The sequence below is a fragment of the Eleginops maclovinus genome, chromosome 23, assembly GCF_036324505.1.
Source record: "Eleginops maclovinus isolate JMC-PN-2008 ecotype Puerto Natales chromosome 23, JC_Emac_rtc_rv5, whole genome shotgun sequence".
Taxonomy (NCBI): Eukaryota; Metazoa; Chordata; class Actinopteri; order Perciformes; family Eleginopidae; genus Eleginops; species Eleginops maclovinus.
The window spans coordinates 13,052,841-13,074,789 of NC_086371.1; the positions used below are offsets into that span (position 1 = coordinate 13,052,841).

Genomic DNA, 21,949 nt, shown 5'->3' on the forward strand with positions numbered 1-21,949 from the left:
AATCAATATATTTAATCACTTGACACTGCCTATTTTGATATAAGAATTTCCTTTTCATGTTAGAAGCCATTTAAGTAGGTCACCACCATGTCACACCAGGCAGATGGTAAAAACTGTGACACCCATATTAATCTTTAGGTGTCGGTCGCCTCTGTTTTAGAATGAAGACATGTTTTGTGTACATGCAGATATGCCTGAGAGGTATCTCTGTGCAGAGTGGGGAAGAGTTGGGCAAACCTGACTGCTGGCATACAGTCACTTCTCTGTGCTCTTTTTTTTCTAATGACATTGTGAATAACCTTATCCTTATCCTATTAATTAAACCTTTAGTGTTGTAATTGAAATCTGATGGATAGCCAAAACTGTATTTATTCAGTGACACTGCATAATACAATAAAAAAACGTACAAATCACCAAGTATGCTATTGCTATGAGAGGCAGTTCATCTGCTATTTTTTTCCTTGTAAGTATTCTTACATTATACAGGTTGGTTTAATATTTGGTGTATGTGAAGGACTGGGAAGTTTCTAGTTACAGGTAAAAAGGTTATGTTATTAAATAAAAGTTCCACAGTTCCATAGAGAAAATAATATGTAGCATAATTAAATTACAGTTTCTTAACAAATTGTTGGTCATAACAAAGTAGTCTACAAATGAATATTTTATTTTTGATCAAAAATAAAAAACAATTACTGCTCTTAACAAGATTGTAAAAGTATCATTATCAAATATATATATATATATATATATATATATATATGTTTTTCATATTAGTGTTGAGAGTTGTTTCAAGGTTTCAAGGTTGTATTGGTCATATGCACAGCATATACAACGTATATGTTGGCAATGAAAATCTTATATCCCATGCTCCTCCAACAACTCAACATACATGGTGCAAATAAGATAAATAAAATAGTGCACAAAGAGAGAAGAATATTTACAATAACAACAATAAAAATTTAAGGATGTGAAATATATACATACAGTGGGGCAAAAAAGTATTTAGTCAGCCACCAATTGTGCAAGTTCTCCCATTTAAAAAGATGAGAGAGGCCTGTAATTTTTATCACAGGTATACCTCAACTATGAGAGACAGAATGAGAAAAAAAAATCCAGGAAATCACATTGTAGGATTTTTAATGAATTAATTTTCAAATCATTGTGGAAAATAAGTATTTGGTCAATAACAAAAGTTCATCTCAATACTTTGTTATATACCCTTTGTTGGCAATGACAGAGGTCAAACGTTTTCTGTAAGTCTTCACAAGGTTTTCACACACTGTTGCTGGTATTTTGGCCCATTCCTCCATGCAGATCTCCTCTAAAGCAGTGATGTTTTGGGGCTGTCGCTGGGCAACACGGACTTTCAACTCCCTCCAAAGATTTTCTATGGGGTTGAGATCTGGAGACTGGCTAGGCCACTCCAGGACATTGAAATGCTTCTTACGAAGCCACTGCTTCATTGCCCTGGCGGTGTGTTTGGGATCATTGTCATGCTGAAAGACCCAGCCACGCTTCATCTTCAGTGCCCTTGCTGATGGAAGGAGGTTATCACTCAAAATCTCACGATACATGGCCCCATTCATTCTTTCCTTTACACGGATCAGTCGTCCTGGTCCCTTTGCAGAAAAACAGCCCCAAAGCATGATGTTTCCACCCCCATGCTTCACAGTAGGTATGGTGTTCTTTGGATGCAACTCTGCATTCTTTCTCCTCCAAACACGACGAGTTGAGTTTTTACCAAAAAGTTCTATTTTGGTTTCATCTGACCATATGACATTCTCCCAATCCTCTTCTGGATCATCCAAATGCCCTCTAGCAAACTTCCGACGGGCCTGGACATGTACTGGCTTAAGCAGGGGGACACGTCTGGACCTGCAGGATTTAAGTCCCTGGCGGCGTAGTGTGTTACTGATGGTAGCCTCTGTTACTTTGGTCCCAGCTCTCTGCAGGTCATTCACTAGGTCCCCCCGTGTGGTTCTGGGATTTTTGCTCACCGTTCTTGTGATCATTTTGACCCCACGGGGTGAGATCTTGCGTGGAGCCCCAGATGGAGGGAGATTAGCAGTGGTCTTGTATGTCTTCCATTTTCTAATAATTACTCCCACAGTTGATTTCTTCACACCAAGCTGCTTACCTATTGCAGATTCAGTTTTCCCAGCCTGGTGCAGGTCTACAATTTTGTCTCTGGTCTCCTTTGACAGCTCTTTGGTCTTGGCCATAGTGGAGTTTGGAGTATGACTGTTTGAGGTTGTGGACAGGTGTCTTTTATACTGATAACGAGTTCAAAAAGGTGCCATTAATACAGGTAACGAGTGGAGGACAGAGGAGCCTCTTAAAGAAGAAGTTACAGGTCTGTGAGAGCCAGAAATCTTGCTTGTTTGTAGGTGACCAAATACTTATTTTACCGAGGAATTTACCAATTAATTCATTAAAAATCCTACAATGTGATTTCCTGGATTTTTTTTTCTCATTCTGTCTCTCATAGTTGAGGTATACCTATGATGAAAATTACAGGCCTCTCTCATCTTTTTAAATGGGAGAACTTGCACAATTGGTGGCTGACTAAATACTTTTTTGCCCCACTGTATGTGGAATACATTGAAAGTATTTAAATACTTTACACTGTTGAATGAGGAGGTATGGACAGATGCATATATTACGTATAACAGATGTATATGGCAGATATGTATAATATACAGATATGTGTACTATAAACAGATATGTATGGCAGATGTGTATAATATATATATATATATATATATATATATATATATACAGTGGGGCAAAAAAGTATTTAGTCAGCCACCAATTGTGCAAGTTCTCCCATTTAAAAAGATGAGAGATGCCTGTAATTTTCATCATAGGTACACTTCAAATATGAGAGACAGAATGGGGGAAACAATCCAGGAAATCACATTGTCTGATTTTTAATGAATTAATTGGTAAATTCCTCGGTAAAATAAGTATTTGGTCACCTACAAACAAGCAAGATTTCTGGCTCTCACAGACCTGTAACTTCTTCTTTAAGAGGCTCCTCTGTCCTCCACTTGTTACTTGTATTAATGGCACCTTTTTGAACTCGTTATCAGTATAAAAGACACCTGTCCACAACCTCAAACAGTCATACTCCAAACTCCACTATGGCCAAGACCAAAGAGCTGTCAAAGGAGACCAGAGACAAAATTGTAGACCTGCACCAGGCTGGGAAAACTGAATCTGCAATAGGTAAGCAGCTTGGTGTGAAGAAATCAACTGTGGGAGCAATTATTAGAAAATGGAAGACATACAAGACCACTGCTAATCTCCCTCGATCTGGGGCTCCACGCAAGATCTCACCCTGTGGGGTCAAAATGATCACAAGAACGGTGAGCAAAAATCCCAGAACCACACGGGGGGACCTAGTGAATGACCTGCAGAGAGCTGGGACCAAAGTAACAGAGGCTACCATCAGTAACACACTACGCCGCCAGGGACTTAAATCCTGCAGTTCCAGACGTGTCCCCCTGCTTAAGCCAGTACATGTCCAGGCCCGTCTGAAGTTTGCTAGAGGGCATTTGGATGATCCAGAAGAGGATTGGGAGAATGTCATATGGTCAGATGAAACCAAAATAGAACTTTTTGGTAAAAACTCAACTGGTCGTGTTTGGAGGAGAAAGAATGCAGAGTTGCATCCAAAGAACACCATACCTACTGTGAAGCATGGGGGTGGAAACATCATGCTTTGGGGCTGTTTTTCTGCAAAGGGACCAGGACGACTGATCCGTGTAAAGGAAAGAATGAATGGGGCCATGTATCGTGAGATTTTGAGTGAAAACCTCCTTCCATCAGCAAGGGCACTGAAGATGAAGCGTGGCTGGGTCTTTCAGCATGACAATGATCCCAAACACACCGCCAGGGCAACGAAGGAGTGGCTTCGTAAGAAGCATTTCAAGGTCCTGGAGTGGCCTAGCCAGTCTCCAGATCTCAACCGCATAGAAAATCTTTGGAGGGAGTTGAAAGTCTGTGTTGCCCGGGACAGCCCCAAAACATCACTGCTTTAGAGGAGATCTGCATGGAGGAATATATATATATTAAACCTTTTGTGTTGTAATTGAAATCTGATGGATAGCCAAAACTGTATTTCTTCAGTGACACTGCATAATACAATTTAAAAAAAAGTTATATATATATATGTATGTATATATATATATATGTATGTTTGTACTATAAACAGATGTGAGTAGACATTCACAGAGCTCAGGAGTTCAGCAGTCTTATAGCCTGTGGTATAAAACTGTCCCTGAGTCTGGTTGTCTTGGTCCGGATGCTGCGGTACCGTCTGCCAGACGGCAGCAGACAGAACAGATTGTTGCTGGGGTGGTAGTGTCTTTGCTCAGCACAAAATTCACAGACTTACTTATCCACCTTCATGCCGTCTGAGTTCCTGGTTACACCTTAAAAAAAGAGGCCCCAAAAACGTTTTAGTGCTCGAATTAGCACGCACACAGCTCCACCGCACCTCTGGGCTAAGCCCACCCAAATTTGAAAACCTAGCTACGCCCCTGCCCATCTGTAACGTAAGTAAAGGTATTAAATAAATGTAATGGAGTACAAATACACGATTTACCTTCACATTTTAGTGGAGTAGAAGTACAAAGTAGTATAAAATGGAAATACCCAATTAAATTCAATTAGTATCTCAAAATTGTTCTTTTCGTTTAGCGGTAGTGACGTAGTTTCGAAGTAACCAGTTCCTCCCTCCCGGGAATGTTGAGAGAAAATGGAGTCTGGTTATCTCACTGTGTGGTTGGTATCATACAATGGTTGGTATGCGTTGACTGACTGTCAGTAGGCGAGGCGGTGTTTACTGCTGCTATAGTGAAGTTCCCGAGGGTCAGATCCTGTAAATCACCGCAGACAGTCTGCAGGAGCTTCCCGAACCGTGAGTATCTCATTTGCCCGCGGCATGAGGATTTTATAAACACGTTTAACTTGATTGTTACCCACTTTCGCTTTTCTTTTTGTTACATCGCTTCAATCACAAGAGATGTGTGGGTTTGCAGAAACCTATCAGGCTGTTTTTTTGTCGAAAGGAAAATATGTGTACTCAATAACGTGGCTTACTGCAATGTTGTTCAAAACGAAAACGTGCATGTTATTCTAATATGTGTTTGGTCAATCATCCTGGTTTCATTCTTAAACCACTAGCAAAGGTATTGTGATACCTGTTTGTATTGCATTTAAACATAGATATAGGCATTTTACTATAACACATGGCGCTATTCCCTGATAGTCCTTCCTAATGCTAGCGTGGGTTTGTTTGTTTGTATCCAAACAGTTACAGTACCGTTATGTGTTTCGGTGGAAACTGTGATTTCTACTTTTGTCACAACCATCATATGATTAAAACATTTTCACTGTTGTGGACGTTCTACAATGAATCACCTTCTGGTCATTTCAAATTCAACAAAGCTTTTAGGGTGTTAGCACTACTGAAGGAAACCTTCCCCTCCCTATACAAAACAACGCTACCTAGACTACACCACTCGAATTCGCCCCCATTTGGAATACAGAAACACCGTATGGCACCCCAGATATAAGAAAGATCCACCCGAGTTCGAGAAGGTCCAGATTAGAGCCACCAAATTGATACCCAAATTAAGAGACTTGCCATATGAGGATCGCCCTGAAAAAAATAAATTACCCTCACTCGAGTACAGAGGAAAGAGAGGAGATTTGATTCAGGTACTTAAGATAATGAAAGGATTTTATAGAGTGGACCCAAAAGTATTTTTCTCGATGGAAGACAGAAAGCAAACGAGGGGACATGACATGCAATTCTTTTTTGTTTGTTTTAAAGATATTTTTAGGGGGCTTTTTGCCTTTAATCGGATAGGACAGTGGAGAGTGACAGGAAAGTGGGAGAGAGAGTCGGGGTGGGATCCGGAAAGGACCATGGGTCGGGAATCGAACCCGGGCCGCCGTCGTAAGGTGCCCCAGCCAGTTGCGCTGGGGCCATGACCTGCAATTCTTCAAGCAGAACAGAGCTACAGATTACCATGACTGGATTTTAACTAGATGAAAAATCATTGCAGAGATCGGAGTAACTCACAGGCTTTACCTATCTATGTTCCGTATGGTATCAAGAAATGAACATGAATCTACAAGTTTAAACCGATTTCAGCTGAAAGGAGAGTCTTGCACCACCAATGAAGTACAATGTTACAACAGGAAAGCAATCACTTTGTTCAGGAAAATAAATAGGAAAGGGAATGTCTCAGCTGATCAAATTCTGCATTACAGGCTAATGAAGATTGGTGGCTAGACACGGGATAAGAATAGACATGTTAATTATTACAGGTAACATCCGTATGATAATTTTCCTGACAAGGTTCAAGGTGACACACTGTCTGTTGAAAGCTTGAGAACATTTATAGGTCACTATAACTTAGATGTTCTACTAAATGTTCTCAAGCTTTCAACAGACAGGGTTTATATGATGCGTGTTAATGTGCATGCATTGAGTAAATAATATGGTTGTACTTGTAACCTGATATCCTATATCTCTTTTTTAGGGTGAACGTAAAAGGAGCAGTACATAATCACTCAAGGATCTAGGACATCTGTAGGCTGCTCCCAGCCTTGTTCAAAGATGTCTGACCTGATAAGAGGTTTCAGGGACCAGCTGACCACCAGCATGGACTCTGTCCTGAGGAGAGCTGTGTTTGAAATAATGATGATCTTTGAGAACAGTCTACATGAGCATCAGATGGAGCTGGTGCATAAAGGAGAGGAGGTTGCTCAACTTAAAATGAAGTTGCAGAGAGCAGAGGTTAGGTTGACTGAAATTGAGTGTGGCGGCAGCAGAGGAGCAGAGGTGAAGAAAGGAGGGACTGAAGATGTTGTGAACGCCCCTGAACCAACAGATGATGTTCCTGAGATTCATTTTGAAGGTAATGTGTTAAAATGCGGTGAATAACTACACAAAGTAGGCTGCTTTCTACTGTAAAAGAGAACTTTGGAGAAAATATTTTTGGAGTTACCATTGCAGAGTGAAAGGCATTAAACATCACTTTAAATACAGTACATAGTATAGGTTTCAATTGTATGTGAGGATTGAAAGGAAAAAGCCTTTTAACTTTGAATGTACTTTTCTTAATTCGACATTCAGTCAAATAATCACAATATTACACGGCCTATTGTAACCATATTTGTGTCCTTTATGCATGCTTTTGTGCAGTACCTGATGACTGGTGTGCTCCCCTGGGCTGTGAGACCGTAACCAAGCAAGAATATTTATGTCCCAGCGTAAGACTGCGCCAGCTGTCCATTCGTCTTTCGCCGATTTCCATTAAGCAGGAGGTGTGTAACTGAGGGTTCTGGATGGGAGAGTATTTCAATTTACAATTGGGAACCACTTGAAAAAAAGATAACCATAAAAAATGTTACGTTGAGGAAGGAAATAAGCCAAAATGTTGTCCCAGACACTGTTGTTGTGCACTGTAGATTTTGATTGATCAAACAAGAATCTAATGGCACATCTGGATCAGATATTGCAGTGACGTGCGGTGAGGGGAGGCAGGTGAGGCCGTGCCTCACCTGCCTCCCCTCACCGCACGTCCGCACGTCATCATGAAAAGTAAAATGAAGAAATAAATTTAATGATCATATTTATCCAGTTGTTTGTATTATAAAGTTATTTTCCTTTTAATTTCACCAGTTTTACATTATTTTGATCCAAAATCGCTGAATTTTCATATTCACGTTCAAACACTGAGAACGGCTGCTCGGTGAGGCACCAACCTGCTGACATGCTATACAGTGAGACTGTAACTGCTGTCTGTCTGTATGTCGCTATTAAAATGTTCAAACACTCTGGCTATATTAACTAATTTCCATACTTTAGCTGGTGTATATAATATACAGTGTTTTTTGTCAACTGTATGTCTGTAACGTGTCTCTTGTGCTGAGCAAAACCGCTGCGAAGAGAGACTAGGTGAGGCACGCAGTTCTCCTGCCTCATGGCAGTGGGTGCTAGTGAGTCCAGTTCAAATCTGATTGTGATGACGTCAGTGCCTCACCAGCCATGAACTTCACCGCACGTCACTGAGATATTGATAACGTGTTTCAAAATATTACAGCTAGCAACAACATTTACTTGGGAACTTCTGTGCAGAGCCTATGGTATGAATTGGATACATCCAATATTTGATGAAATTCATGCAGCAAAGAACATAAGGTGCACACAGAAGAGCTTTGAGCTGCCAGTCACTGACAATTTATTGGAATGTATACATATAGTGACACACCCTCTGCCAAACTAACTAACTCTGAATTTCTCTTGCTCCCCCCTCAATATTTAACTATTCCTAAGATAATAATCAACATTCCCTAACCAGTCAAAGCAAGCTCTGCTCCTAGCATGGAGTGTTTGGCTCCCAGGAGCTATCCACCTGATAAGATGGAGTCCCGGGAGTTCATCTCATTACTTGCTGCGTTTGAAGACATATCTCTAAATGGACCTAATTATTTGTACTTGTACTTCTTTTGCATTGTTAATCCCTGAACATAAAACCAACAAAATACTACTTATCTTTATTTTAGATGGATTGGCGTGACATTGACTCCAACCAGCGAAAAAAGGGTCTCTGGAGATCCGGGAAAGGTTTGTTTCATGCTTGAATTGTGCTTTTATTTATTTGTGCTTTACTTTACATTTGTCAGAATTGAGTTAATTTGCATTCAGTGATAACCATTTTATGATTTCAAAGACTGTCTTTCTAAATAAGAATTGTTTCTTTGCAAATTTGCAAAGTAAGATCTAAAATTGAATGCTCTGTAATCCATAAATTGGTAGTAGTTGGTCTACAAAAATCACATGCAAGTAGTTTAAAATCTATCAGCCTTTTCATTGGACAATGATTTCAGTAAAATGTGTTGCTGTAATTTGTATCTTCTTTCAATGCAGGCATTACAAATTCTATATTTCAAATCAGTCAGTACTGTAGTTGTCTGTATTTAAATCAGTTTGTTACTTATTGACTTTTAGGTAATTGTTCTAATCATGTCACTTCTGCTTTTTCATTGATTCACAGTTTGCTATTTTCTTTTTACAGGTTCCTTAAGAAATGAGAAAACCATGCAGGACAGCACCATACCAATACATGGCCAAGGAACTCTCTGTCCACCACTGACAACCGACATGAAGAAATTGCTGCAAGGCATAAAACGGGTGCATACTAAAACAACAATCAGTACCAAGAGTCTAAGTCTAAAGAGCAGAAGGCAAAATGTAAAAGAGAAAAAAAATACAAAGAAAATCATTGCAAAGGAGATGGAAAAAAATGGCGATGAGAAACAGTACTCCTGCAGGTTTTGTAAGAAGGATTTTGATACGCTGTTTGGCCGAAATGTACATACACGATCACACAAGAGATGCAAAGGTTGCAAAGATGAATTCCCATCTCCAAGTGCTCTAAATTTGCATAAACCATCCTGCATAAAACTCAAAAAGTTGTTTGCAAAAAAAGTTCGAGCCACTAACCTTCCAAAACCTGAGTCCTTAGGTGAAGAAAACAAAAGAAAAGCACTTGGCAAAAAACAGGTCCCCATTAAAAAGGAATGCACAGCTTCCTCTAGCAAGCCCATCGAATCATCTACTCAGAAAAATGGGGGCAACACAAATCTAACTTGTGTACACTGCAACAAGACGTGTAGTACTAGATGGAATCTAGAAGAGCATTTGACTGTTCATTCTCGTAAAAACTCATTCTGTTGCAGCATGTGTCCAAAGACATTCTACAGGAGACAGTCCCTCAGAAAACACAAAAAGAAAATGCACAGAAGCCCAATCCGTTCCAGGGTGACAAATGAAAACTCTGCTTGGACCATGCCTTTAGAGAATACTGACGATATTTGTGAGGATCTGAACTCTCCCAGAAAAGAAAAAAATCAAGCAAACAACCATACAGATGTTCAGACAGATAACACTCCAGACACAGGCCCAAGCTCAATATGGAAAACAATGGGCACACGCTGCCCTGAAGGTTTCATCTGCCGACTGTGCCCGAAGTCCTGTAAAGATATATACCGGCTGATTGAGCACTTTCGCACCCACACAGGAGAGAATCCCATTCAATGCAACAATTGTTCTAAAACGTTTCGTTTTCATTCACTGCTTAGCGCGCACAGGAAAAACTGTCTGGAAAAGAAAAAGATAGCACAGTGTGCACAGTGCAAGAAAACGTTTTGCTCCAATAAATGGTACAATAGGCATGTCTTGAACTGTCAGAGAGGTATGACTTATTCCTGTGAGGTTTGTGGAAAAGGTTTCTCCCTTAGAGGATACCTCAAGAACCATATGGAGCGGTTACATAAGGACGCCAGTTTATAGTGAATGTCACCTGTCTGTTGTTGAAACACTGGATTCTTTCATTCTCAATGATTCCCTGCATTTATGTTTTTTTATTTTGAGAAGTGTTAAGATCACTATATAACTCATACTATGTTGGTATTCACCATCACAAGTTCATGGTCACACATTGTGTCATTTCATACTAAACCAACCAGGTCACAAAAACTGCCTTTTTCCACCTCAAAAGCATTGCCCACATCAGACCCTCCCTCTCATCCAACGCTGCTGAAACTCTCATCCATGCCTTCATAACATCCCGACTTGATTACTGCAACAGCATTGTATTTGGTTCACCTGCATGCATCCTAAATAAACTGCAATATGTCCAAAACTCTGCTGCCCGCTTGCTCGTCTCCACCCTACGCTCTGATCACCTCACCCCTATCGTCCACGACCTCCACTGGCTCCCCATAAAACACCGGATTGACCCCCCCCCCTACCTTGGTGACCTCATCTGACAACACACCTCTACCCGTTGCCTCAGGTCTGCTGACGCTAATCTACTACAGCCCATCAGGACAGAGCTCCGGGCCTGGGGCGACGGGGCCTTTGCCGCAGCTTCCCCCACCCTGTGGAACTCCCTTCCCAGTCACATCTGAAAGGCCAACACTCTGGGATCCTTAAAAAAAGCTCTCAAAACTCACTTAATCACTCTAGTTTTCTATCTCTAATCAACTCCCCTCCCCCCTGCTTACTCTGCGTTTAGGACTTTTTAAAAAAATGTTTTAATTTTTTCTGTTTTGATTTTATGTAAAGCGTCTTTGAGCATTAGGAAAAGTGCTCTATACATCGTATGTATTATTATTAAAGAGCTTCTTTTAATGAATTAAAATGTTTAAAGTGTTTTTCCACTGTGTTCCTTATTCATGGATTTTGATCTATTGCAGTTCAATCAGAATTTGAAAATGCATACTTTAAACACTTATTCATATTTCTGGTAATGTTTTTTGTTGTTTAGGCAAACCCTTTATAATTAGCTTTGCAATTTAAGTGTACTTGTGGGAGAAATGTAAATTCTTTCTTGCTAACTGACAGATATGCGAAAAGATTACACTGGGGAGGACTTCAAAGTTATTTCATCCCATGCTTGAGTCCTGAAACAAAACTGAAGTACATATATTTGACAGTTTCAACTGTTTCATGTTTTTTACATTTTTGTGGGTATTCATTGTTGATATGGACTCAGTGGGACATCTTACTTGACTATTGCTCTTTATTTTCTTAGTAATACGTGTTATCACTGGACATTGTCAACAATAACCTATTAAAAATATTTACTGTATACCTTCACTTGCTTTTTTTTGCAGTAATAGTAATGAGGTAGTTGTACCACTTCGTCACTGAGTTTTTTATTTTAATCATTTAGATTTTATTGTATATTTTCAAAGACAACATGAAAGACAGTGATACAAGGCTCATAAAAACAAACAGAACAATAAAATAACAAGGGGTAGTGGGTGTTGAAATGTCAATTTCATTTTATACATACACACGGTCTTGTATCATTATTTACTCCATAACATAGATATACTTTATAATTATTTTTACGCTTATCTAAATGTATTCTCTATATTAGTCTTTCTTCTAGATTGTTTTGGGACAGCGGCCGAGATGGTTTAAGTCCAGGAATTCGAGTTCAGGAACTCTTAATTTCTGCAGTACCTGAATCCTCATCTTTGTTATCGCGAGACTTGTATCCATCACATCACAAATATGATATCAACTTGCTAGTTGGACACACAGCCGTTATCTCTTTGGTTGGACAAGGAGTCACTGCTTCGTTTCATGGATTTAATTTAAGCCAGGGAAGATATTTGGTCGCTTACTGTTGAGAGACATTGCAGAGTCGACCTGCGTCTTTGGTTGTTTCAATTGCCGGTACACTGTTAGCTTGGTGCTAGCTTTAACGGGCTAGCACTGGTTACGCTTCGTTGGCTCCCTTGTGTAGACGTTAGCTTGTTAGCGAATTTACTGTAATGCTTGATACAACATGTTTCTTGTAGTTATCTTGAAGTTGATTATGTGTATGTTCGTAAACTAAACAAACCGGCTTACTCCAATTCACCACGTTGTTTGTCATCACTGTTTTAGCGTTAGCTTAAAAAAAACCAAAAAATCCTGGACACCATTGTAATATTTATTTTGGTATCTATAAAAGCCGCGCATTAGATGTTTAATAACAAGCCAACTGCGATATAAAAACAACTTGCTGCCATAGTGGGTTTTTGAAATTTCGAAATGGCGTAAGCCTAGTTACTTAGCATGTCAACATTGTATGACAGTTGATAGATGCCAGGGCAGAGGAGTGCACAGCTGCAGCGTCCTCGACTGTCACTGGAGCTAAACCATAGATTAAAACCTTGGTGTCAATCCCTCATTGACATTAAAACATCCTCACTGAAACAAAAGACAATGGAGTCCGTAAGAAGTGCTTTCCACGCTCAGCTGGCCACCGTCATGGACTCCCTGCTGGCTGCTGCTGTCTGCGAGATCGCCAAGATCTTTGAGAGCAGCCTGTGTGAACAGCAGGCGCAGAAAACAGAGGAGATCTCCATCCTCAGAGGCAAGCTGGAGAAAGTGGAGAAGAGGCAGAAGGGGAAGAGTGGAGGGAACGATGAAGGGGAGCTGTTATCAGGAGATAGAGAGGGCAGCATGAGGCAGCAGACCCCCATCGGATCAGGTAATACAGTTCACAGAGTGTTCAAAAATTTAATAGAAAACTTACTTTAATCAGAAAAAAACCTAATGAAAGTGGACATTGCACTGGTAGTGTGGTATAATCTTGTAGCCAAGGCTGTATGTCAAACCAATCCATATTTTTTGAATCTATCGCTTGTCCGCACTGGTTAAATAACTGTGTTTCCATTTCCATATTCTGGTGTTTACTTCTTTTCCTCTACACCTCAGAGGGGAATATCGTATTTTTTCTGAAAGAACAACTGGAGGATTGTTAACACAAAATATAATCAATTTATAACATGTTGATGATGTATCGTCATAGATTAAGCAACCCAGAAGTATATAAAGTAATTGAGCTCCACCTTTACTCGCTGCAGCAATTGAAGTCATAAAGCCATTAATGCATCCACAATTGTAATATGATAATGTGTAATTCCGAAATGGGACATTTCACATATGGATGAGCCTGTTTTACTTTTGGTACATTAAATATATTTTGATGCACACTTTTTTTTACTTTTACATTTTGGATTAACTTTAATAGAGTAGTTTACACTTAGTGTTACTACTTTTACCTAAGTACAAGATGTTAGTGCTTCTTCTGTCTTTGCCTATCCATTGCATTGTTGCAGGGGGATCAGCCCCGATTTGAACTGATGTCATCCTGCAAAATTTGCATGAAACTTAACTGATGCACTGACCACTGGTTTTACACAGGACTAAATGTGGGACAGGATTTGTCTTCTGATTTGGACCCAGTAGAAGGACTCAGTCAGAGCCTCAGTGGGATGAAAGAAGAGGTCACTGGCCAGGATGGAGCTTCAGTAAAACATGAGGTCAGACCCTGTCCTCCATGATTTAAAAGTTGGATATCCTAAAATTTGAAGTTAAGAAGCCTCTATGGCATCTGCAGCCAGAATAAAGTGAAATTTGCACCATGCCTTGCGTTTGGCTCTTATGTGTCTTACAGATCTGCTTTGCTTATTTTTCTCAGCGTGCTGGATCACAACCTACAGTAGGGTCTGTCACAGTCCAAGTCCCAGAGGTAACGCTTGCTGCTGGAGAACAAAGGAAGATACATACCCTGTCTGCTACACAAGCCAAGGCTAAATGTAAGATCAGAATGACAGTACTTTGTTGATCACTATGAGGAACATTAGGTATACATTATGCCTATACACTACAGGCTCTTCTATTCTGGAATAGAACCATTTATAAATCTTTAACAGTGTTAATGATAATAATGCTGAATATTGTGTTGTAATGTTTAAATATATGAAGGCTTGATTGAGTATTTCACAGTTCAGTTATATTTCTACACGGTATTGACCAGTGTAGTCACAATACTCCTATATAGTCCAATAGTCCTTTCCCATTATTAACTATTTAACATCTTCAATGATAGAGCTCGATGACCTTACACTTCGTTGGAGTTTAAAGGTTGTTTATTATGGGTTGTCAGACGCATATCACACACACCCTTGTCCCTTCTCTTCCTAATTCCTGCAGTGTCTCACTGGGATCAGGGCCGGGCAGATCACCGATCTCTCCGGGATCAAGTCTCCACACCTTTTCTTTCCATCTCCCAGAGCGGACGGTGCTCCCCCAGGCCTGACCCTGACCTAGCACAACCAGGGGAGTGGTTACTAGGGTTGGACGGCACAAAAGGTGGGGTGTCTGGTCTGGAGAACATGCAGGCAGAAGGCACCAACTGCTCTGGTCCAGCTAGCAGCAGCACTGGCACAGACACAGCCTGCTTCAGACGGGGTTTTGGCTCTGACTGAGACCAGCAACGAAGACGACGAAAGCTCCTTCCCTTTTCTGGACCAGGAGCCTGAGAACCACAACTCTAATCAAAACTCTGTGCAGGGCCAGGGGGCACGGCAGGTTCAGCCTCAAGCCCCACCTGGTGAATCTCCATGGAGACCCAGAGATGACAGGGGAGGGAGAGGCCCCATCAATCACACACGGCGGGTTTCAACTTTTGGCAATAGAGACCCTCTCCGAACCCAGTCCAATTCACAATCGCTCGCTCTGCGACACACACACACTCTCAGCCACCCTCCAGCTCCAGCTGCAGGGAATGGACGACCTTACACCTGCCCATACTGCACCAAGTGTTTCACCTACCCCTCCCACCAGCGCAGACACCTTTTACGCCACACAGGAGTCAGACTTCATCCATGTCAGTTTTGTGACAAGAGTTTCCTCACCCCTTCTGAACTGACTGTGCACACCCGCACACACACAGGGGAGCGGCCTTTTGGCTGCGCCCAATGCGGAAAACGTTTTGCCCGCAGTGGGAACTTAAGAGCCCACCAACGGGACGTTCACATGGGGAAGAGACCCTTTGCTTGCACAGAGTGCGGGAAGAGGTTTGCCCACAGAGGGAACCTGAGGGTGCACAATCACAGAGTTCACCAAGGAGACCCCTACTACATGGACGAGCAGCAGGAGCCCGACATAGCCCCTAATCCCATTTGAAATCATAAAACAAATGATGGCTCTGCACTATTTGACCTTTCAAGGATTCTGTTTTTTCATATTTGATGGGAAGTTAGAAAAAATCACCATCAAATGTTATTGTTTTTATTTAATACATTGTCAAAATACATTTCCATTGTCTGAACTTTATTTTATTTTATGATTTAATCTCCGAATTATGGGTCACACTCAAAGGGAAAGCTTTTTCTAAGTGTATTCAAAGGATGGATATAATCATCCCTGATGAAGAAATATTATCTATTGATGTAAAGAAAAAACCTCCTTAAAGAGGACATCATCTTACAATGAGGCTTTTCATGCAATTGAAAAGTAATTATACAGATCGGAGCACCTTTTCATTACCAAACTGAATGATCTACAGAATAGCGGATACAATACAGAATACAATACAGAATACAATACAGAATAGCGGATACAAGCGGTCCGAAATGGGATTTCTCCGCAGGGTGGCTGGCATCTCCCTGACGGATAAGGTGAGAAGTTCAGTCTTCCGGGAGGGACTCGGAGTAGAACCGCTGCTCCTTCACGTTGAAAGGAGCCAGTTGAGGTGGTTCGGGCACCTAGTGAGGATGCCACATGGGCGCCTCCCTAGGGAGTTGTTCCAGGCACGTCCAGCTGGGAAGAGACCGAGGGGTAGACCTAGGACCAGGTGGAGGGATTATATCTCTTCGCTGGCCTGGGAGCGCCTTGGAATCCCCAGTCAGAGCTGGTTGATGTGGCCAGGGAAAGGAAAGTTTGGGGCTCTCTGCTGGAGCTGTTACCTCCGCGACCCTGACGGAAAAGCGGGAGAAGGATGGATGGATGGATGATCTACAGAATGATGTTTTTCACACAGCAAATAAAGTACATATAGTTGGTATTAGATTTAGACACGCGGCATGCAAACGTAGTGTAGCATGTCCGTTCCTTCAAAATTGTTCTATGTATGCCCGTATCCTCAAACTTTCATTTTGACAGTGTTGTAAAATGGAAACATGTTGTTGCAACAACTTGATGTTGTTAAAGAAGAACTCAGCTATAGTTTCCCATCTGTGAAATAAAATATTGTACTTATGTCAAGAATAATGTATTAATGTCAGCCAGAAACATTATTGTCTTGTCCAGTGCCATCTACTGTTGTTGCACCATTATTTTCCAGACACTAGGGGGCAGGCTCAACATACAAAGGATTTCTCGATGTGGATTTGGACGTCATTGCAAATAGATTTTTGATAAAAGTGTTGCAGTCAGCATGTTTTATCACGTGCCCTATATTTGCAGATATTTTCCCTGATGTATGCAGTTATGTCAACATGCCATCCCTCTCATGGTCATGGTCTGTAAGCATGTGCTTACGTTGCAAAATCTAAATGTGAGTATATGAGCCTACTCAGTCCTTGTGTTAACCTGCAGAAAACCGAGTTTCAAGCCTGGAAAGGGCTTGTACTTTAGTGTAGGGAAAAGTTGTTCTGCAATTACACAATTTAGTCCTTTTAAAAGTACCAACACGTATTGTTTTTACCTCTGTCCACCTTACAATACATTACATTGATACTAAAATCACTAACTTTGGTAGATATCTACTTGGTTTCATTGTCCCAGAGTGCAGAAGCGTCAAATTGCTTCACCTGATGTACAAAAGGTGTTTTTACACTGATGAATTAGTGAAGATGGGTTTTGTGCCCTATCACTAAGGACTACTTAAAGATACATTGAGCATGTGGGATGTGTGGAGGTTAATGAGCTATTTGTCTCAGTCTCTCATTCACTCTCCCTTTCACACACTCTCAACTGCTGAGCGTGGCTGGGCCGAGCTGAGGCCATGTATTCCCCAGGCTGCTGAATCCTTGTTTTGGTCATTTAAAGATTACATTCAGTGACCCCCTCTGGTGACCTCCCTTCCCCCAAAGGTCACCTGTGTCTTTCTCTCCCTCTGGGTTTTACAGACATAGTTATACAAATTAAACCGTTTTGAAAACCAAAGGCCAACCCTACATTTGCTCTGTGAATGGGTACATGTCTTGCTTATAGAGTTTTATATTATTATATATGAATTTATGGGTCAGATCAGGGCAGTGTGTGCATGTTCAAGAGTGACTAAACTACTGTTAATGTGAAAGGATTGAATCCCCTCTTAGTAAAGGTTCAGGCTCTTACAGACCATTTAAGTGAAAATACTGTAAGTAAGTACAGTATTTATGCGCGACTGAAACCGTTGGGTCAGACTTAAACCCAAATGTATATGCAGACTCTGATCTCAAAATAGGTGCTTGTGTGTTTGCATAGCCAGGGGTCAAATAGGCTTTTGCAGTGTTTGTATATTTGGTAATATGTAATCTCCTTTCCACTCTAAGCTGCTTTTCTCCAGGGTTGCAACAAATGAACAGTTGAGCACAGGCTGGAAAGTCTACAAAACAACTCACAAATTCATGTAATAAAATGTATTTTTTGAATGTCGATATATTAAAAATACACTCACTCAAAACTAAAGCTGCAAAGATTTATTGATGGATTAGTTGTCAATGACTAAATTATTTACCAACTATTTTAATAATTGATTTATTGGTCACTAAACTAAATATCTTTGAGTGGACAGTACATCATCTTGGGCTTTTGGACAATACTTAAATTATTTTCTGGCATTATACAGACTGAACCACTAAACGATTAATTGAGAAAATAATCAACAATAAAAGATGTATTATTGTAGCCCCACTCATATTTTGGGGGATTTTCCCACAGTTTCCCTTCTGTGACTAGAAGGCAGAACCAGATTAATTCATTTTTACCCTTTTATAAATTGCTATAAATTCAACCTTTCTGTTCTGTTTTCACAGTCGGCATGTAACAATAACTGTCAGGTAACCACATACAGTGTTTTATCGCCACCTGACCACAGTGTTTTCATTCTGTTTCACAGCTGGGATCAGGCCATAATGTGCTCTTTGCCTTTTATGTTTTGGTGTATTTCTCTTGCCCCTGAGGCTGCTGCTTTAATTTACCAGAAATAATAACACTCTCAACCTCCTGCCATCAACTTGCCCTCGGCCCAAAGAGTCATTCCATCACCATCCCATAATCCTCCAGGAGTAAAATTACATCCTAGTTATTGCACCCTTCTGCCCAAACATGTCATACAGTCATAAAAAAGGATGTAGAATTTACCCCTATTTGGCTGAGAAGTATAAGGAATCAATCAGGTCACACTCTTAGATATTCTGTTTGTATGTGCACAGCTTTGTCTTTCATTTCCACCTTGCTAAAGTGTGTTTCTTCATGGATTGTGTAGTTTTAAGTGTGTACACTTACCTGCTTTTTTCATTCTGTGTGTATGTGTGTTTGTGTGTGTGTGTCGGGGCTTTAAGGGGTTTAGCGTCGCCTGAAGGCTGGTCATAATCTACCCAGTCCCACCACTCCCCAGAGGCTGTGTTCATACTGGTTGCCATTACTGCAGTGAAACCCCCTTTAGGGGATTACAGCGCTGTCTCCCGCTCAAGGCAATACGTTGATCCATCGTCTGCTGACTGTATTTAAGCACTTGCTTAATGTGCTAATAGTGTTAGACTGGGGAGATGCTGCTGAGCTTTTAACTTTCCTCTTTTCAAGCTCTTTGTCTGTTGGGAAGCTGATTTCATGGCTGCAGGCTTAAATCCATCGGTGATCAGTCAGAATTACAAAATATAACGTGAGGTTCTGGATGTAGATATTAAGTGATAACAAGGGCTTTTTGTAAAAGAGGCTAATGTAATTGTTTCACTATTCTGTTACGCGTTTGCTGTTCAAAAATACATGGAGTGCAAGGACAGCTTTCTAATCTGGCATTGGACTTAATGTGTACATTTTTTCGTATGTGTATTAGGCACGAGACGATATGAGCATTTCGATTCCAAAGATTCACATTATTCCACTTATAATCAAAATAGTCCTAAAACTATTTAAATAGCACTTAAACATACAAAACCTTGCATTCTGCTAAGGAACAAACACTTTTATTGGTCACAGAACAGACACAACCTTTTTATGTGTTTAAATGTGTTATTTGTTACATAATAATTCCAGTATTTCCAATCTGCGATTAAACCTCGATATTACCTCATCCCTATTGTTTATCCAAGGCATGAGAAGTAGTCACTGGGCCACGGTTACTGAGTTGAATCTCCTCCAGCAGACAGCAGGGCTGGCTGTTTCTTTTCAAATTTTGGGGGTCACAGAGCATGATGGAAGGGTGGAGTGCCAGTACATTATCTTCCTCTTTCAGAGTTCCCCGGGTTTTCCAAGTGTGTGTGTGTGTGTGTGTGTGTGTGTGTGTGTGTGTGTGTGTGTGTGTGTGTGTGTGTGTGTGTGTGTGTGTGTGTTCTCCATAGGCTGCTCTATGGTTGCTAAGCAACCCTGGTTGGAGTGGGGGTGGGAAGAGAGTGAAGCACCACAGGTCAACAGAGACAGACACTCACAAGCAGTGCTGCGTCTGGTTGGACACATCGGTGCTTCTGATGAATGATGCTGATCATTATCACGTTGACCGGCTGTGGGCCTGAATTGTGCCTTAAAGTCCACTCCCTCCATCTGCAGAAATCCATTTGTCTGTATAAAAAGCTATGTCTGAGATTATACTTTTTATCTGGTAAGAGAGGGATTTGGGGGATTTTGGGTGTGTCCAATGTTTGACTGATTTTAGTTTTATATTTTTGACCTTCTTTCCAATATAAGAATATTTATACTACAATCTCCTGTCAATTACCTTAAATAAATGATCAACTAAGTACATGAAGTGTTTTAGCCAAAAAACTCAAACAATCAGCCTTATTATGTATATTGTTGAGGAAACAATATTGGTAATTGACTTGTGGCTTTTGACTTTCTTTAGATGACCTGATTTTCTTTATCATATCTACACAGTTTATATATAAACTTCTTGAGTATCTTGAGTTGCCAGTGAGCTTATGCCACAACAAATAATAAAATACTTAAGTAAAGTACAATGCCCTCAAAATTGTTCTGAAGTACAGCACTTAAGTAAATCTTATCTTATTACTTTATCCCTGTTAACAGCAAAGGGTGAAAGTGATGCTTGGGATAGGGTGGTCAGACTTCACTGTCACCAAGGTAACATGGCCTTCACAGCTGGATGGCAGACAGACCGGAAAATCACTGTCAGGTTAACAAGAACAAGCTGCAGAGGACTTACTGTACCTGGAAAACCTGCCACATGCAGGGGTGATGAGGGTGATTACTGTGGTAAAGTGATTACTATGATGATGAAGGTTTTACACTGCGAGAGGGAAGACAGTCTGTGTACCTGTCTACCTACCGTATCTGCTTTTGCTCTTAAGATCTTATTTTATTCATTTCTACCACCGAAAGTGGACAAGTCAGAGTTTAAAGGTCAGTGAATATTGTTCTTTATTTTGCTGAAGCAATGCGCCCCAACATTTAAGGTTAGCTAAGTAGCTACTAGCTATATGTCTGGCCGTTAGCTATAGCAATGCATGACGGTTAAACACTTTCAATAGTTGTGAAGTTAAGATTGTTTTGGAGCGAGTTTTTAGACCTCAACATTGTTTAGTGCAGATTTACGTATACATAACAGTCACGTTTGTTAGTGTCAGTGTTACAAAATCGACTTTCTGTGGGTTGAATATTGCCAAAAAGTCGTAGCCTTCTGGCTAGTTTAATGCTAATCGGTCATGTTGCAGCAGGTGTTTTCCACAAAGGCTTTCCATTCCAAATCAAATGAGAAACAACTGATTAAATCCTGTGCATGTTATATAATTGTATTATCCTGTGCAAGCTGTATAATTGTACCTTCTTATGTTTCGTATTGTCTCTATTCATCTCTCTGTCTATATATCATTTGAGATATATTAGCTATTTATTAATCAGAATCAGACTTAAAATGTCTGCCTAGTAGGTTTATCAAACACAATGAATTTGGTTTGGTGTATAGGTGCACACACAACAAAATATAAAGTAAAAAAAAAAAGCACATTTTAAAATAAAAATAGCAAGATATATAAAAAAAACCTGACAACAAACTGCTGAAAATAATTCAAAAAACAAGATAAATTGTATTTCAACTCTCTCCCTGTTCTTTGGGTTTGGCAAATGGGTCAGATCGTACACTGATGGGACCTTCAGTCAGAGCTAAACACCAAACCGTATGGGTTTATGGGTTTAACCAGAGGGGGATTTTTGTGGCATATGGTTGAGGTGAATAGGTAGAGACGTGCAGGTAGAACAGTAGCTATATATGGGAAACAGTGGGTGGGTTTTGGGGAGCTTTGTAGTGGATGTTAGGCTGGTGGGGGGCAGTTAGAAGGGCAGATATGCCAGTGGAGCATTGCCCATCATTAGTAATAGTTGGGGGAGGATGATGCTGGCAGTCTTGGAGTA

The 21,949-nt window shown here is 40.5% G+C and overlaps 1 protein-coding gene and 1 long non-coding RNA gene across 2 annotated transcripts; both read left to right on the forward strand.

Moving 5' to 3' along the window:
* Nucleotides 1-4,729: 4,729 nt before the first annotated feature.
* On the forward strand, nucleotides 4,730-11,678 carry LOC134860356 (uncharacterized). The gene is made up of 5 exons (XR_010165230.1): nucleotides 4,730-4,924; nucleotides 6,558-6,935; nucleotides 7,223-7,344; nucleotides 8,587-8,647; nucleotides 9,099-11,678. It is a non-coding gene; the product is annotated as an uncharacterized LOC134860356 (long non-coding RNA).
* A 409-nt stretch (nucleotides 11,679-12,087) lies between these two features.
* Nucleotides 12,088-16,633, forward strand: LOC134859326 (zinc finger and SCAN domain-containing protein 5A-like). The gene is given in 5 exon segments (XM_063875750.1): nucleotides 12,088-13,076; nucleotides 13,793-13,911; nucleotides 14,070-14,187; nucleotides 14,585-14,853; nucleotides 14,855-16,633. Coding segments are annotated over 5 exon segments (1,602 nt in total). The 5' UTR covers nucleotides 12,088-12,685; the 3' UTR covers nucleotides 15,560-16,633.
* Nucleotides 16,634-21,949: the final 5,316 nt, after the last annotated feature.